General features: G+C 33.9%; 2 protein-coding genes across 2 annotated transcripts; one reads left to right on the top strand and one right to left on the bottom strand.

Annotated features, from left to right (window-relative positions):
- The first annotated feature begins 250 nt into the window (after positions 1 to 250).
- On the top strand, positions 251 to 5,942 carry LOC145102895 (protein ROOT HAIR DEFECTIVE 3-like). Its single transcript, XM_079040405.1, has 23 exons — positions 251 to 424; positions 1,160 to 1,309; positions 1,432 to 1,498; positions 1,569 to 1,671; positions 1,749 to 1,819; positions 1,913 to 1,976; positions 2,069 to 2,134; positions 2,247 to 2,294; positions 2,375 to 2,437; positions 2,532 to 2,588; positions 2,673 to 2,831; positions 2,973 to 3,041; positions 3,121 to 3,212; positions 3,301 to 3,379; positions 3,495 to 3,660; positions 3,720 to 3,844; positions 3,920 to 4,182; positions 4,365 to 4,461; positions 4,550 to 4,705; positions 4,858 to 4,962; positions 5,046 to 5,140; positions 5,227 to 5,323; positions 5,421 to 5,942. Exons 1-23 carry the CDS (start codon positions 421 to 423, stop codon positions 5,637 to 5,639), a joined length of 2,415 nt encoding a protein of 804 aa, XP_078896531.1. The 5' UTR covers positions 251 to 420; the 3' UTR covers positions 5,640 to 5,942.
- A 1,366-nt stretch (positions 5,943 to 7,308) lies between these two features.
- On the bottom strand, positions 7,309 to 12,225 carry LOC145102894 (receptor-like serine/threonine-protein kinase ALE2). The gene is made up of 9 exons (XM_079040404.1): positions 11,847 to 12,225; positions 10,825 to 11,004; positions 10,695 to 10,742; positions 10,342 to 10,437; positions 9,645 to 10,016; positions 9,270 to 9,566; positions 8,794 to 9,180; positions 8,458 to 8,695; positions 7,309 to 8,125 (listed from the first exon to the last, which is right to left on the bottom strand). Exons 1-9 carry the CDS (start codon positions 11,950 to 11,952, stop codon positions 7,450 to 7,452), a joined length of 2,400 nt encoding a protein of 799 aa, XP_078896530.1. The 5' UTR covers positions 11,953 to 12,225; the 3' UTR covers positions 7,309 to 7,449.
- Positions 12,226 to 16,537: the final 4,312 nt, after the last annotated feature.

Below are 16,537 nucleotides of genomic sequence, written 5' to 3'. Positions count from 1 at the left end.
TATGATTATTATGGATAACAATCATAAAACCCACAAAGTTTGTCAAATTTAAACACTTTCATATCCAAAACCCTAATAAAAAAACGAAAAAGAAAATAAAATAAAAATACATGAATATATATATGTTCAAACATCCTACAAAATTTTCTTAAGATAACTTTATTTTAAGTTTTTAACGTCATAATTGAAAAATAATGTATACAGCCGCTTTAATGTATTTACATGCCTATTATTACTCTCAATTACTTCTCTCCAAAGAAAATCTTGAATATCATAAGACAGTGGTGTGACGCCCACCTTTCAAGAAGTCCAAGAACACAAATTAAGAGGGGATTTATACTTGTCTGAGATCGCACGCTGTTTGCTTCTTCTTTCGTCTTTCAAAAAGCAAAGATCAAATCCCAGCTCTAACTCTTCTCCATGGGTAAGCTGTTCATTTGATGTAGAATACTATCTCTAATTTTGAATTCTAATGATTTTATTCTTCAGTTTCCAAGTCAGAACCCTAGTATTTAGTATTCAAATGATTGATTCAATCGATGCAGTTAAATCGCTTCTTAGTGATACTGTTTTAGTCCTGTAACGCTAGAAATTTCAAATCCTTTGTGATTGTGCTTCAATTTTGATGTTAGTTAGCGGTTCGGTGCTATTGATTGCTATTGTTTTGAATTCGGTTTGACTCAAATTTGATTCTTAACTTAAGCTTGTAGCGTTCTCTGACAGAAGCATAAGCATGTCGGATCTTTCATCGACTTAATTGATTTCGTTTATCTCTTTTTCATTATCATGCAAAACACGAGAGTTTGCAAATAAGTCATTGACTAAAAACCGTGTTCATGATTGGATCTGGAAAAGTTATCGATGAAACAAGGTGAAGTGAACCTAAATCAATAACTTGCCTAGCTAATTTAAGCTTTTCCCCCCTTGAAAACATAGATAAGAATGAGCAATACCTGCCATTAGCAATAGTAACCAGTAACAATTAGGTTATGAATACTCAAGGGTTTGTAATAAAACTATCATCTTCTTACTATCAATCAAAATCTTAAACTTTAGATCATGTGAACTTATGCTTCTGAATTGAAACCAGTTTGAAATTTCACAAGTTTTTATAAAGTTCCCAACTCATTTGTAACCATGGAAGTGATCTATTTTTCAGATAGAGAAGCTGAATGTTGCTCCACACACCTGATAGATGGGGATGGTACTTTCAATGCAGCTGGACTTGATAATTTTATCAAACAAGTCAAACTGGCAGAATGTGGACTTTCTTATGCTGTTGTAGCTATCATGGGCCCACAGAGCAGCGGTATGAATTCAAAGACTAGGTCTTTTTTATTTTTTTTTTGAAAATTATTAGCAGTTTTGTAGGGGTATTTAACTTTTTACTAATATATCCATTGACATTGTTGTCTATATGCAATTTGACAGGGAAGAGCACACTTCTAAATAATCTTTTTTATACCAACTTCAGGGAAATGGATGCTTATAGGGGAAGGCATGTTTTCTTTTTCTTTATTTTTATTTTATATTCTTGGCATACAATTTGCTGATTTCTCTTTTAACAGGTCTCAGACTACTAAAGGTATTTGGATAGCAAGATGTCCTGCTATTGAACCTTGCACCATTGTAATGGATCTTGAGGGCACTGATGGAAGAGAGAGAGGAGAGGTTATTATGAACTTTTATTTTTCTTTCTTATTTCTATTTTCTTGCTTTTATTTATTAACATTATGCTACTTCTTCAGGATGATACTGCATTTGAAAAACAGAGTGCACTTTTTGCACTTGCTGTTTCAGATATAGTGCTTATAAACATGTAAGTTTACTGCTTGCTTAGATAAATTGGAAAAATCTGAACTTTTTGTGGACATAAATTATTAATTTTTTTTGATAAATTTGTGTTATATAGGTGGTGTCATGATATTGGGCGTGAGCAGGCTGCAAATAAACCTCTTCTGAAAACCGTTTTCCAGGTATGTTTTTTGCACCTATATATTTATATTTTTATTACTTTTATACATTATTTATGATCTGTTTATCGATCTTATGTTTCATGTTTTTTCAGGTTATGTTGAGGTTGTTTAGTCCACGTAAAACAACTTTAATGTTTGTTATACGCGATAAAACAAGGGTAAGGTTTTTTTTTTTTTTTTTTTTTTTTTTTTTTCTCTTGTTTATCTTACTGCTGTATACATGTATTTTATATAATCTGATGCAAGTTTTCCTTTTTTATTTCTGTTCAGACACCTCTTGAAAACCTAGAGCCTGTCTTGAGGGAAGATATCCAAAAGGTATCTTTTTTTGTCTTTTTTTGTATATATTTTATTATTTCATAAACATACAACTTGTAATGATATGTTATTTTCTGTAGATATGGGATTCTGTTCCTAAGCCAGAAGCCCACAAACACACCCCACTGAGTGAATTTTTCAATGTAAGATGCCAAAATATAACATTTCAAATTTTCAATCATCTTTTTTTCTTGTATATTTGCTCTTTCCTTACATAAATAATTTCATATCTACCAGGTTCAAGTTGTTGCACTGTCTAGTTATGAAGAGAAGGAAGAACAATTTAAAGAGCAGGTATGTCCCTTCTCAAATATTTACAATTATACCCTTTTGAGATATTTGAAATTATCTTAATTATTTACTTTCCTGTCTTTGAAGGTGGCTGATTTGAGGCAAAAGTTTTTCCATTCCATTGCCCCTGGTGGTTTAGCAGGTGATAGGCGAGGGGTAGTTCCTGCTTCAGGTTTTTCCTTCAGTGCACAACAAATCTGGAAAGTCATCAAAGAGAACAAAGACCTTGATCTTCCAGCTCACAAGGTAATAATTGTAGACATATATATATATATATATATATATATATATATATATATATATATATATATATATATATATATATATATATATTATAAAATTTGACATAATGTAAAAAGATATTAAAAGTTTTTGTCAAATTTTCAGGTGATGGTGGCAACTGTTCGATGTGAAGAAATTGCTAATGAGAAATATTCTTCTTTTGTTACAAATGAGGTACATATTTTGGTAATGAGTTATTTTAAAATGTTCTTTTATTTTTTTTTTAGATATTTGAATTAAATAAATTTTGCAGAATTGGCTTGAATTAGAAGAGGCTGTACAATCTGGTTATGTGTTAGGCTTTGGAAAGAAGCTTAGTTCACTACTTAACAAAACTTTATCCAGGTAATAAAAAAAAAAATCCCCTTTTAACTTCATTTGAAGGCATTAAGATTCAATTTTTATTTTTATTTTTTAATTATTTTGGTTTCAGTTATGATGAAGAGGCAACATACTTTGAAGATAGTGTTAGATCTGCAAAGAGAAAGCAATTGGAAGAGAAATTGTTGCAAGTAATGCTTTTTGTATTTGTTATTGTTTGTTGATATGATAATAGTTTATAGTTTCCTACATGTGATTTATTTATATTTATATTTATATTTATATTATTTTTAAAATTATATTCAGCTTGTTCAACCAGCCTACCAATTAATGTTGGAACATATAAAATCCGGGACATTGGAAAACTTCAAAAAAGCTCTTATTGATGCATTGAATGGTGGACAAGGGTTTGCAGTTGCTGCACGCGACAACACTGCAAAATTCACAACACTATTTGAAGAACAATGTGAAGGTATATTTCCAAATTTACCCTTTTATGTATATATTTGACTAATGTTCATTCAAACACAGATGCCATTATCAAGCAATCGAAGTGGGATTCGTCTAAAATAAGGGATAAATTTTCACGCGATTTAGATTCACATATTCTTGAAGTTAGAACAGCTAAACTATCTGAACTTAATGCACTATATGAGGTAAATAATATTAATTTGTAAATTATACAAGTGCTGTAAATTATTGTTGGTGAATTTATGCATTTTTTTTTGTAGACAAAATTGAAAGAGGGATTATATGGTCCAGTTGAAGCTCTTTTAGAAGGTGGTAGTGATGATACATGGGCTGCAATAAGGAAACTTCTTCATCAAGTAACTGAAAAAGCTGTTTCCGAATTCTCTTTTGCACTTTCTGGTTTTGAAATGGATGATGAAGAAAAAGAAGATATGATTTTGAAATTGAAAAATTATGCAAGAGGGGTAGTTGAAGGGAAGACAAAAGAAGAATCTGCAAAAGTTTTGTATCGTATGAAAGAAAGGTACTGTATTCTTGTGTGTTTTGTTCAGCGGAATTGGAATTCAGGATTCCATTCCATGTCGTGTTTGGTTGCCAAACGAATTCTGTTGGAATCCTTCAAATTCCATGTTTGATGGATTTCACCATACCTTTGTGATTCCAATTCCTTTAACAAATTCCTTTCCTTCCAAAAACATTCTACAGATTTACATCGATTTTCAACCATGATAATGATTCAATGCCACGAGTCTGGACTGGAAAGGAAGATATTCGAGCAATAACTAAAATGGCTCGCTCTTCTGTAAGAATCATTTCATTAAAACTAAATTTCATGTTCAATCTATTATTATTTTTTTTGTTAAATTTATTTATATTTATGTTTCATTCAGTCTTTAAAGTTGCTCTCTGTGTTGGCTGCAATTCGTTTGGATGAAGAAAATGATACAATTGGGGACACTTTAGTCCTTGCATTAGTGGATCCCAAAAAAGCCACTAATAATAAGACTACCCTTTCAGACCCATTGGCCTCAAGCACATGGGAAGAGGTACCATTTCATTAGTTTCTTTATTATATATTCTTTCATTTTTATTTTTCCTATTATAATAATATTCTACTTATATAAATCCTCCCCATAAGAAAAAAATTTGTTTACTATTTTCTTTTGTGCATTTTTTATTTATATTTGCTTGCGTCCAGGTTCCACCTACAAAAACACTCATAACTCCTGTTCAATGCAAATCATTGTGGAGCCAGTTTCAAAAAGAAACCGAATATACAATCACTCAAGCTATTGCTTCCCAGGTATTTCTTTTAAAATCTTTGATATTTATTTAGATTGAATTGTGAGGGTAGATTGGTAATTTTTCCTGCCATGGTTTTTTCAGGAAGCTAATAAACGCAATAACAACTGGTTACCACCTCCATGGGCTATCGCTGCCATGGTGGTACTTGGATTCAACGAGTTCATGACTCTTTTGAGGTTATTTTCGTCTTTTTACGTTAAATAAAACCAGTCTTATCTTCTCTCACTTCCACTGATATTAAATTCTTTTTTTTTTTGGTTAGGAATCCTTTATGGCTGCTTGTTATATTCGTAAGCTACCTTCTTGCAAAAGCTTTATGGGTCCAACTAGACATATCTGGTGAATTCCGAAATGGAGCTGTGAGTTTTCATTTCAACTTTCAAAAAAACAAAAACTCACACATTTCAATTTTATAAAAATCGTATTTCCTAAAATACCCTTTTGGTTTGGTTACAGCTTCCAGGGATTTTGTCACTATCAACAAAATTCATTCCAACAGTGACGAATCTTCTTAGAAAATTAGCAGAACAAGGGGAAAGGCCTGTGAACCCAACAGCACAAACTATTCAAGGGAGTACAAGTGGTTTTTCATCAACTGCTTCATCTGATGTAACTAATGAAAATGAAATGGAGTACACTAGCCCTACATCAAGATCACACAACAAAGATTTATGAATAAACATCAATTTCTCACCCAAACCCAATAACCCGCTTTCTGTATCTATGAAAAAACTTGTTTATTTTGGCGGATAAAAAAACGTGTCATGGGCTTTTTTTTTAAAAGATGTGACATGTGAGAAGGCAATAGAGTTTTAATAGAGGATATGCGTATATTTTTTGTATGTGTGTGTTCTTTTTGTCATAGATTTGGCCGATTTTGGTTGTATCAAGGGGAAAGAAACTTGTGATTTTGGATGTGTAAGTGACTTGTTGTATACTTTGGGTATAATGTGGTTGTGTTGGATTTGGTCGTTTTAAGATATATGGTATGGAATTGTTTTTTTTTAACAAAAAAATTGCTTTGTTCGTTTTTTCAAACTTGAAAAACTTGTGTTTTTGATTGGCATTATTCTAATAAACTTTTGAAGTTAATGATTTAGGTTGGCTTGTGTTTTGATTTCGCTATGATTTTTTTTTTTATTATTTTTTTTTTTATAGTTCTGTTTTTGGTTTGGACATATTCAGAACATTAAGGGAATGTTTGACAAAATTAGCTTAAAGTTGTGAACTGTTTAGTTTTTATTTGTGCAGTAAAAGTATTGTAATTTTTGTTTTAAAATTATTTATTTATTTATTTTTTTAAGAAAAAAGAAAGAAATAAATGTTAAAAGAACGTTTGTCGGTGGCATTAATGCCCACTGTAGTGGTTAGATCATTGAAAGCAATAAACGTGATCTTTGACTCGACAAAAAGAGGTCGGAAGGAGTACTGATAGGCAAAAAGGTAAATTTAAACCTAACCAGAAATGTTGCATTTATTTTAGGACGACCTAAAAAGGATTTACATTTGGTATTCACATATAAATGATAAAATTTTATTTTTTTGAACAAACAATTCATAAAAATGTCTAAAAAGGAATGTGGTGGTATGATTGTTAGGGGTTTGACATTTAACAATTTGACTTTACATTTGGGTTATGTTTGGCGGCTAGCTGTCAGTTGAAAAGCTAGCTGTCAGATGAAAAACTATCTGTTAAATAAAAAGTTAGTTAATAGCTGAAAAACTAGCTAATAAAAAATAATGTTTGGTAAAATTAATTGAAAAATTAGCTGAAAGATATAAAACGAAATTTAAAAGAATGTATTTCTATAATTACCTAAGGGGTGTATTTGAAATTTATTTAAAAAACTCATAAAAGCTAGTCTAAGTAACTTTTTAGAAAATTAGTTTATAAACTACTTTTTGGTTTGCCACACATAACTTAAAAAAATAGAAAAAACAAGCTAGCTGTGATGTGCCAAAACACAATATTGATACCAAAAAACAAAATAGGCCCTACATCACATGGATATAAAAAACGTATTGTTAAAATATTAACGCAATGATTAATAATAAAACAATATGGGACAACACCTTGTGTACATTTTGGTTGATTTTTCTTGATCTTTTTAACTAAACTTTTCTACACTATCCAATTCGAACCTGTTAGCAATAAAACATCCCTTATATTTATTATAAGGTTGAAGTTGACCTACAAAATAGAGGAATGTGTTTGGATGTACTTATGCAACTGATTATTAGAATGTTAGGATAATACTTGCTGTAATAAGTTTATAATGTTTGAATAAATTGAATATCTTTTTGATAATTTATCTAATTAGTTAAAAAATCAACATTTATCAAATACTTAAAACAACTTATAACCAATCCAAACAGAATGTTTACAGCATGTTTTATTACATTTAATTATCTGATTCTGATTATTCTATATATCTCCAAAATCCACATCCAAACATCCCTGAATCAAATCTATATCCTTGAATCTTTACAAATTTGAAGAAAACACATGATCACGTTCACGTTCATGTTCATGTTCGCTCATGCTTCCTCTAGACAGACCTCTTAATCGTCTCCAGAACTGCTTCTTCCTCTCCATTTTCAAAGGAGCAGAATTAAACTGACGTCTGAATGATTCAGACTCCAACCCCTCCACATTCTCAATCCTCCCACCCCTCAAATCCGTACCCTGAAATCCAATCTCCATATCATATTCATACCCACTTGTCATCTCTCTTCCAGTCTCTTCTGAATAATCCATCATTTCAAAATCAACCTCTTCACCATGGCTTCTACTTCTTGGAGTCATTTCTCTTATTTCATCAAACTCATTGCAGACAAGTTTCAAGGCTTGAACCACTTCACCCATGAACGGGCGATGAGATACTTCTGGTTGAACACACATAGAAGCTATGGCTGCTACTTTGAGTATGCTATCGAATGGGGTGTTTGAGTTTATGATGTCATGGTCAATGATTGACTCAAGCGACTCCTTGTTTGTGAGAAGTGGTCGAGCCCATGCGACTAGGTTTTCTTGACCGGGTGGCTGCAATAGGTCCACTGGCTTTCGCCCTGTTAGAAGCTCGAGAAGGACTACTCCGTAGCTGTAAACATCACTTTTTACAAGAAGATGGCCCGTCATGGCATATTCCGGTGCCAGGTAGCTGTATAAAGTTAGCAGTTAAAACCAGAGGTGAGGCTCTAACATATATATATAAAAAGACCCATGCTCTGATACCATGTTAGATATGTAGAGCAAAAAGAAAAAGATGAGACTCCAACATATATATATATATAAAAAAAGATGGGAGACACCGGCTCTGATACCATATTGAAGAGATGGAAGATTGCAATATATATATATATATATATATATATATATATATATATATATATATATATATATATATATATATATATATATATATATATATATATATATATATATATATATATATAAAAGCAGATTAGATGGGATAGCTGACAGGTGACATACCCAAAAGTTCCCATGACATGTGTTGATATGTGCTTATGTCCATCCAATGCTGTTCTAGCCAAACCGAAATCCGAAACTTTAGGGGTGAAATCGTTTTCGAGCAAAATGTTGCTTGACTTGAAGTCTCGATGAATGACACGTGGACTTGAATCTTCATGTAAGTATGCTAAACCACGAGCTGCTCCTAGGGCAATCTTCATTCTAGCACACCAATTCAGCGGGGGGATCTTGTCTGCACCTGAGGAAACAATTTAAATAATAAAAAAAAAAAATTAATTTATGGTCATTTTCTTTCAACGAATCTGAGGGGATCGTGTCGGTTGCTCTGTCACTCACCATGTAAATGAGATTCTACACTTCCATTTGGAACAAGCTCGTAAACCAGACACCGAAAATGGTCGTCTGTACAAATACCCAACAGTTTAACCAAGTTTCTATGGTGAAGACGACTCAGCATCTCCACTTCGGCTAAAAATTCACGACTTCCTTGCCTGTCGTCTCTCTTAAGAACCTTCACTGCAACTTTCCGCCCATCTTCAAGAACACCGCTATAAACAATTCCAAAACCACCTTCTCCAAGTATTCTACTCGAATCAAAGGTATCAGTAGCCCTCTCCATCTCGCTTAAGCTATAAATCTTCGCTGTTCCTGTGTATGCTGCTAAACTTGAGCTAAATGACATTGATGTTGAGCTTTTCCTGCTTCCAACTATCAACGATTCTCCTGTACGTAATAAAGTTTCAATTGTTTCTCATAGTTAGTGTTTGATGGAATGGAATGGGATGGTACAAAGGAATGGAATTGAGGATTACCAGATGGTTTCGTAAGTCCACGAGGGTCTTTGTCAGTTCGGGAATTGGAAGAACAGCATCCGCATTTCAACAAGAAAAGCCACAGAGCTCCGATGAGAACAACAAAAGCTGTAACAGATGATAAAACCACCACCGCGATAATGCTTCCATTTGGCTTACTCTTATCCTCCTTCCCGTTTCTAGGTATGTCAACTCCGATAGGCTTCAACGGCCTTCCTCTATCACTGTTTACAGAATCCGATTGACCGATTGTCACATCGGAATTGGAAGGCAACGACGGCGGCGAAGGTGGAAGCCCTAATTTCAGATCAAAATAATACAAAATCAAGTTTCTGAAGCTCTTCAATTAGACGATGAGATAGTATTGCGTAAAACCTGGATAGCTAATGGATTCGACTTCATAAGCTCCAAATCGAGCTCTGTTTATCGAAACTTGTTTCTTCCAGAACTTTTGGTAGATCGAAAACGCGGTGGCAGGATCGAAATTTTGATTCAGAGGTACCAAATTGACGAGAACGATGGTTCTGTCAAGCTGCTCTCCGGCGACATTGGCTCCCATGATTCGGGCTTGACTTACATTGAGTGAAAGACTGGTGGAGATTTCTTTAGCGAGTTCTGAAACTAATGGAAAAAATGTATATGGAGAAATAAGGAGGCGTAATCGAACTTCTATCGGCCACACACAAGCACACGGCGATCCCGCCGGCGTGTATGTCAGCGGCTGCACGCAGGTCACTGTTGTACAATCTACACGTAAAATTTAACCGTGTTCATAATTTTGACCTTTAAGAAGATGAACATAAATAACAAAATGATAAATGTATATGAGACATAGTTGATTATTCATATATGTTTTTAATCTAATTTTTTATTCCAAACAAAAAAAATTGGCTTAATATCGAGTAATGAATTATGTGAGATATTGAAAAATACTATTTTTCAAAAAAAGATATTTTGTGAACAAATAGATAGTTTGTAACCAATTTATTACATTAACACGATAAAGTTAAACTCAGTTGAAGCTTGAATAGATAAGACAAAGGTTTGATTTGTTTACAGCGCTGTGGTTTACCTTCATTGGGAGGTGGTGGAGGTAGCGTGAAAACCGGAGTTGGGGGAGGAGCTGTATTCTTTGTCAACGAGTAGCTTGATGGAGATATCGTTGGCCCTTTGAAGATAATAATAATACCAACGTAACAACGTTAATCTATTGCTCATTTATGATGTAAACGAATTACAAATGAAAGGAATGAACACAACATTGTAATGGTAGACTACTAGACTTGAAGGAAAAATTGAAATGACACATTCAAAAAGTTTTGTTATGTACAAATAGAAACCAAAACGAAATTAAATTGTAAGTTGTTTTTACAAGAATAAATATTTGTTAACATGATAAAAAGATTAAAGCTATAGAAAATTTACCGAATCGGTTAGTTGGATCAACGGGTGATGGTGAAGGAGCAAATGGACCTGGTCAAGATGATCATAAACTCAATGAGAAATCTTTACATAATGACTAGTTTTCGCGATATTGTCTAATGACAAAACTAACCTTGTGGGGCGTAAGTTGGTGGTTGAAGTTGGTACAAGGGTGTAGGGGCAATATGGTTAATTTTCGATCTTTCATGATGATATCTCTGGAAAGATGTGCTAGAAAAAGGCCTAAAACCTCGTTTCATCCATTTCGTTGCATGAATTTTAGTGGGACTTGATGCAGGTGGAACACCATGATCTGTAACAAATGAGATATTTTTAGGTTTTGAAATTGATATGAATGTATTTCAAATAAGCGAAAATAAATGTGATATATGTAAAATGTAAATTAATCATATTAAATAACAATAAGATAGAAATAAATAATTAGAAACCATGGCAAATTTCAAATTAGAGTTATGAATATTTGACCAAAAAGTCAAATTACTAATCATGTGATATTGACTTCACGGAGCACTGCAATACCTAACTCAGCACCACCGTCCCACAAAAAAAAAGTATAGTTTCGATTTTAATAATTGAAAACTAAAATTTTCCGATAAAATTTGCAAGAAAGATTATAATTTTTCACAAAACAAGCACCATTATTGTCAAATTTTGTGGTCAAAATAACTCATTACTCAATTAAAAAAGTCAAAATTGTATTTTTTACGATTGTACTATATCACTACAAGACTAGAAAAAATTAAATCTCAATCAAAAGGTTACGATCTGTGTATCTTTATGGAGGTACTATAAAATTAAAATGAAGACTCGAATACATTAAATAGATGGAATAATAAATAATAATTTAAAGCAGAAAGTAATATGTCAATAAGGGGATCATTTTTCCTCGAATCAAGAATAAGAATATCAAGAACTTTGGTTAAATGAACGGCATGAATTTCAGTATAAATTTCACCAAAAAAGATGAAAATCAACAAGAATTTTAGCATTCTCCATCAAATTTGATCCTAAAATCACAATTTCAAGAAAACCCATGTGAGGAAAATCGAGAACATAGAACTATAATCATGGATCCCCATGGCTAACATATCAAACAGTTAAAGAATCAAAAAATCTTCAAGAAATTGAAGTTACCTGCAGATCTAAGAGCCAAAGAATCACCACCGACAAATAAAATCAAGAATGTGATCAACCTGAGAATCACTTGAAACCCCATTAACAAGCAAAACGAACATGACATTCATAACAAGGGCTTCAATCTTGGATCATCCCCACAATCAAGAATTGGAATAAACACTTTTAATCTACCACCCATAGCTTCTTCTTGCAAGAAGTAGGGGTGGAAAGGCCAGATTTGTTTACTGGATGAAGAAAAGCTCCAAATTTGCCAAGTTTATAATTAGTTTTTGCTATTAATGGAATGGTGATGTCTTTTGACATCTATAATCAAAAGGGTGTTTGCTCTGATAAACAGGTGAAATCAAGAACATTCTCACCCTCATTCCCGAAAAGCAATAATGGATTCATGAGTTTAGTAGTGGAATAGGACTCGTACCATGAGTGATGAATTGATGAGAAAGAAAGTAAGAGAGAGAAAGTGGGGGCATTCGATGTTGATTTTCTTTTTTATCATTATTTGAATGCTCTCAATAAGGATCAGTCTTGTTCCTAGTGAGATGTTAGTTGAAGTCTAGCAAGAAAAATTGGATTTTTAAATTTGATTAGTCTGTTATTTGGTTTAATTTGACTTTTGTTGTCTAATATTCCATTTAATTAGTTATCTATTTGAAGATTCACATCATCCAATCTTTGAAAAAAGTAAGTTTCTTTAGCTTTTTTCTCTTTATTTCCTTTTTCTTTATATATATATATATATATATATATATATATATATATATATATATATATATATATATATATATATATATATATATATATATATATATATACACACACACATAACTGCACAATGATCACTGTGGTATGCATTTTTTCCGGAAAAAGTCCAAACCCTTCAAAAATTAGATGGATGGTCATTTTGAACAACTCTTTATGTTTTCCTTATGAAGGAATTTGTTTGTATGTTATCCGGTGGGTTGACCTACCCATGTATGCTAAAGCCATCATATCTGGACTGCTAAGAGGTATGATTACGTTCAAGGCGCGATGCAATTGACTGGTAAGAAGTATCAACATGTTGGAGGCATGGTTCAATGGGGTGCAATTAGAGCTGACAATAAGTCGACCTGAGTTGGGTTCGGTTCAACCCATTTATTAATTGAGTTAAAATTGAAAATATTAACCCAACCTGTTTATTTAAATGAGTTGATATTTCCAACCCAACCCAACCTTATAGATAAATGGGTTGCTATAAGGTTGACCAATTTATGTAGTTTTCGCTCCAACCTATTAAATAAATGAGTTAAACTTGGGTTAGTTATTTAAAATCAAAAAAATAAATACATTAACTAAAGATTATACTATATAAATCAGTTTCAAAAATAAATAAAAATTTTCAAAGTATAACAAATGCGCAATCACAATTTACAAATTTGAATAAATTGATCAAATAACATAAAAAATATTTAATTTCAAAGGGATTCTGGAAAGTGGCTAGTATTTTTTGAGATAAGAAAAAAGATGGGAATTAAAATTATATTTTTTAAAACAAAAATAATAATACAATATTTTAATTTATAAATTGATACTTCGATTAATACATGATAATATTCAAATAAATATTAAATTAAGCATATATTAAAGTTAAATGGGTTGGTGGGTTGAAAACAGGTTGATAATTTTTACCCAACCTAACCTATTTAATTAAATGGGCTAGACGGGTTGACCCGTTTAACTTAAATTGGTTGAAAATCTCAATCCAACCCGCTAATTTTGGGTTGGGTTGATTTTTGTCAACTCTAGGTGCAATGGACTGGTAAAAAGTATGAACATGTAAGAGACACAATTGTAACACCCGGATCAGGTATGTATTATCTTTACTAGTGCGAAGTTATAAGCTTTAGTAATTGCCCTGCTCATGACGTAAAGATTTCCTTTTCACGTCGTGAGGATTGATCCGGACACGTGCATCATTTAAAAGTCCACGACGTGAGCATTATAGTGCCCACGACGTGAAGGCGGCTGACGACCAAAAACCTTAAGTTTCCGGTATTTAACGGAATAAAAGGGTTAGGGTTTCTCATCCTCAGCCTCTATCACTCTCTAAGCCTCCAAAAACCCTAATCTTACCTCTCCTCAAGATCCTTTGTCATTTGGGTGCATTTCTAGCTTGTGGGAAGAAGAAAAGAAGAAGAAGGAAGTACTTTAGTATTGGCGTGGGCAAAGAATCAACATCATCATCATCTTTTCTTGCTTTTGGACCATTGTAAGTATCAAAGGCTCCAACTTTATTGCTTAGCATGGATATATCTTGAGTTTTGTCCATTTTATTGATGTTATTTCTTGATTGAGAGGAGTAGATCCATAAAGTTGGCAACTTTATGGATTCTAAGAGTCTTAAGAACCTCATAGCGTTCAGATCTGGAAGTTGGTATAGATTTGAGGCATGCATGCAGGTTTGAAGCCCATTTCTTCCCTTTTTTCACCTAGAAAATGGATGATCATGTTTTGTGCATGCATGGCCACAAAGGAAACATCTTTATGGACCTTAGGGGTCCCCTTTAGCTTCTGGAAGAAGTGAACTCGAAGACTTAATAGAATAAGGACTTAAAATGATGATTTTTAGCCTCAGACAACGCTCACGATGTGGGGTGTGAGATTCCATGACATGAGCAACAGAGCAGTCTCGTTTCTGTTAGGACCCTTGGAGGTTACGACGTGAGAATGGTGCTCATGTTATGATGCCAGTTCAGGTGGTTTCTTTGACTGAGTTGACTAGTTTGGGTCGAGTCGAGAGGGAATCAGATCAGGTTCGCTGTCACGACGTGGCCAAGGCCTGGCCACGACGTGAGGATAGTTGACTTTGACTTTAACCAAGTTTGACCTTGAGGGTATTTTGGGTCTTTTGGGATTTTGATGAAATTGGTCAATTGGTGGGAATAGGTGTCGGTTAGAGAGCTGAGATTCAGAGTCGAGACCTCATCAGCTTCTATTCAGTTTGCAAGGTGAGTTTTCCTCAATGTACTTTTGGGTCGAAGGCATCAAGGCCGGCCCTTTGGATTTTTATCCTGATTAGTCCCGTGATTGTATGTTGTAGTGATCTGTTAAATCTATATCCTGGTATATAGGATGACACTATGTTGTAGTGATCTGTATCCTAGTATATAGGATGATGCTCTGTTGTTGTGATCTGTTAGATATGTATGACTGTCTGTATATGCTAGCTAGGGTTGATATTATAGCATCCCAATTTCCGATATTTTTATTTTTCTTTTCTTATTAACTGAATAAAGGGATATTGTTATAAATACAAATAAATAAGTAAGTGTAATAATAATTAATGGTTGAAATAATAAAGATCGGCAATGATTAATAATTAAAAAAATAATAATTAAGAAATGAGTTTTTAATGGTTTTGTAACCATTTTCTAAAGGAAGGACCGAAGCTGTCAGTTCAGGAACTTATGGATGCAAAATATTTGTTTTAAGGGAGCTGTTTTTATCATTATGGTATAAACTGGGGACCAATTGTGTAATTTCAATTCTAAGCCCATCTTTTAGGCGTGTTTAAGGCTACAGTCGGTTCATTTGCTAAGCCTTAGTCCAACTCATATTAGATAAACCTAATAGCCCAAGAATGCTCCTTGCATCGTGTCTAAGATTTGTGTGTAAGTTTTGGTGGGTGCGACTTCAACAGAGAACAACGAAGGGGAAGGGACGAAAAGTGAAGCTGTGATTGAGGAACTATACTCATCAAGAGAAGGAGAGGTCGATCTGGAGGTGTTTGGATTGTAGTTTGCGGTTGCAAGGTAATGGTTCTCCTCACTCATCCTCCACTTGGTTTTGTTTGGTCCTTGTCTTCAAATCAACATCATCACCGGCCATTGCTGCCATCGTCGACTACTTGCCACCTTGTTGTGGTGGATGTAGTTGTGTCTTGGGTGGTTCATGTTTTAGGCATAGTCACATAGATTTCCATACGAGTCATGATCCCCGTTCTGAACGTCGTGTTCCCAAACGCAATGCATTTATGTTCCAATCGGTGGCCAAAACACTCTCTGTAACACCCAAAGTCAGGAAGGCCAAGAAGGGAAAGGAAGCCCTAAGTTTAAGGGATGACTCGTCGAGTCCAAGGAGGAACTCGGCGAGTCCGAGCGGGATCCGGGTCAAGGAGTAAGTGACCGACTCGGCGAGTCGGCTAAGGAGACTCGACGAGTCTGGTCTGAACGAGGAAAACCCTAAATCCGGGATTTGGAGCCTATTTAAACGTCTCATTCTCTTCCTTAGGGTTACTTTACTGCCTCTCTAACTCAGAACACTGAACCCTAAGCCCCATTGTTGCTCATCCAAGCTTCCAAGCCATTTTTGGGTGATTTGAAGGAAAAAGAAAGAGGGAAATCATTGAAGCTTCAAGGATTGGCCTTAGATTCAGAGTTTGTGGAACCTTTCAGAGTTATTGAAGGTACTAAGTTGTTCCTTCATTTATATCTATTCTAGTTATGGGTTTTGGGGCTTTTAAGCCATGTTTAGATATCCCTTTGAGTTAGAAACCAGATCTGAAGTTGCTACTTCGGATCTAAACTCATTTTGGCCTGGTGAAGCATAAAGTAACTGCCCTTGAGTTGATTATAGAGCCTCCTTGCCTTAAACCCTAATTTATGGCGTGTTTAGCCTAGATCTCCTTCTCTACACGTAAAGTTTGCAAC

This window comes from Lactuca serriola, chromosome 4 (assembly GCF_051521515.1).
Source record: "Lactuca serriola cultivar US96UC23 chromosome 4, Lser_US96UC23_V15, whole genome shotgun sequence".
Lineage (NCBI taxonomy): Eukaryota > Viridiplantae > Streptophyta > Magnoliopsida > Asterales > Asteraceae > Lactuca > Lactuca serriola.
This window is presented reverse-complemented; position numbering and strand designations above follow the sequence as displayed.

Coding starts and splice junctions, on each gene's coding strand:
- LOC145102895 (XM_079040405.1), top strand. Junction 3,380..3,494: donor TGGAAGAGAAATTGTTGCAA/GTAATGCTTTTT, acceptor AATTATATTCAG/CTTGTTCAACCAGCCTACCA. Junction 5,324..5,420: donor GTGAATTCCGAAATGGAGCT/GTGAGTTTTCAT, acceptor GTTTGGTTACAG/CTTCCAGGGATTTTGTCACT.
- LOC145102894 (XM_079040404.1), bottom strand. CDS start 11,952: ATGTCATGTTCGTTTTGCTTGTTAATGGGGTTTCAAGTGATTCTCAGG. Junction 10,017..10,341: donor TCCACCACCTCCCAATGAAG/GTAAACCACAGC, acceptor TTTTACGTGTAG/ATTGTACAACAGTGACCTGC. Junction 8,126..8,457: donor CATGTCATGGGAACTTTTGG/GTATGTCACCTG, acceptor AACTTTATACAG/CTACCTGGCACCGGAATATG.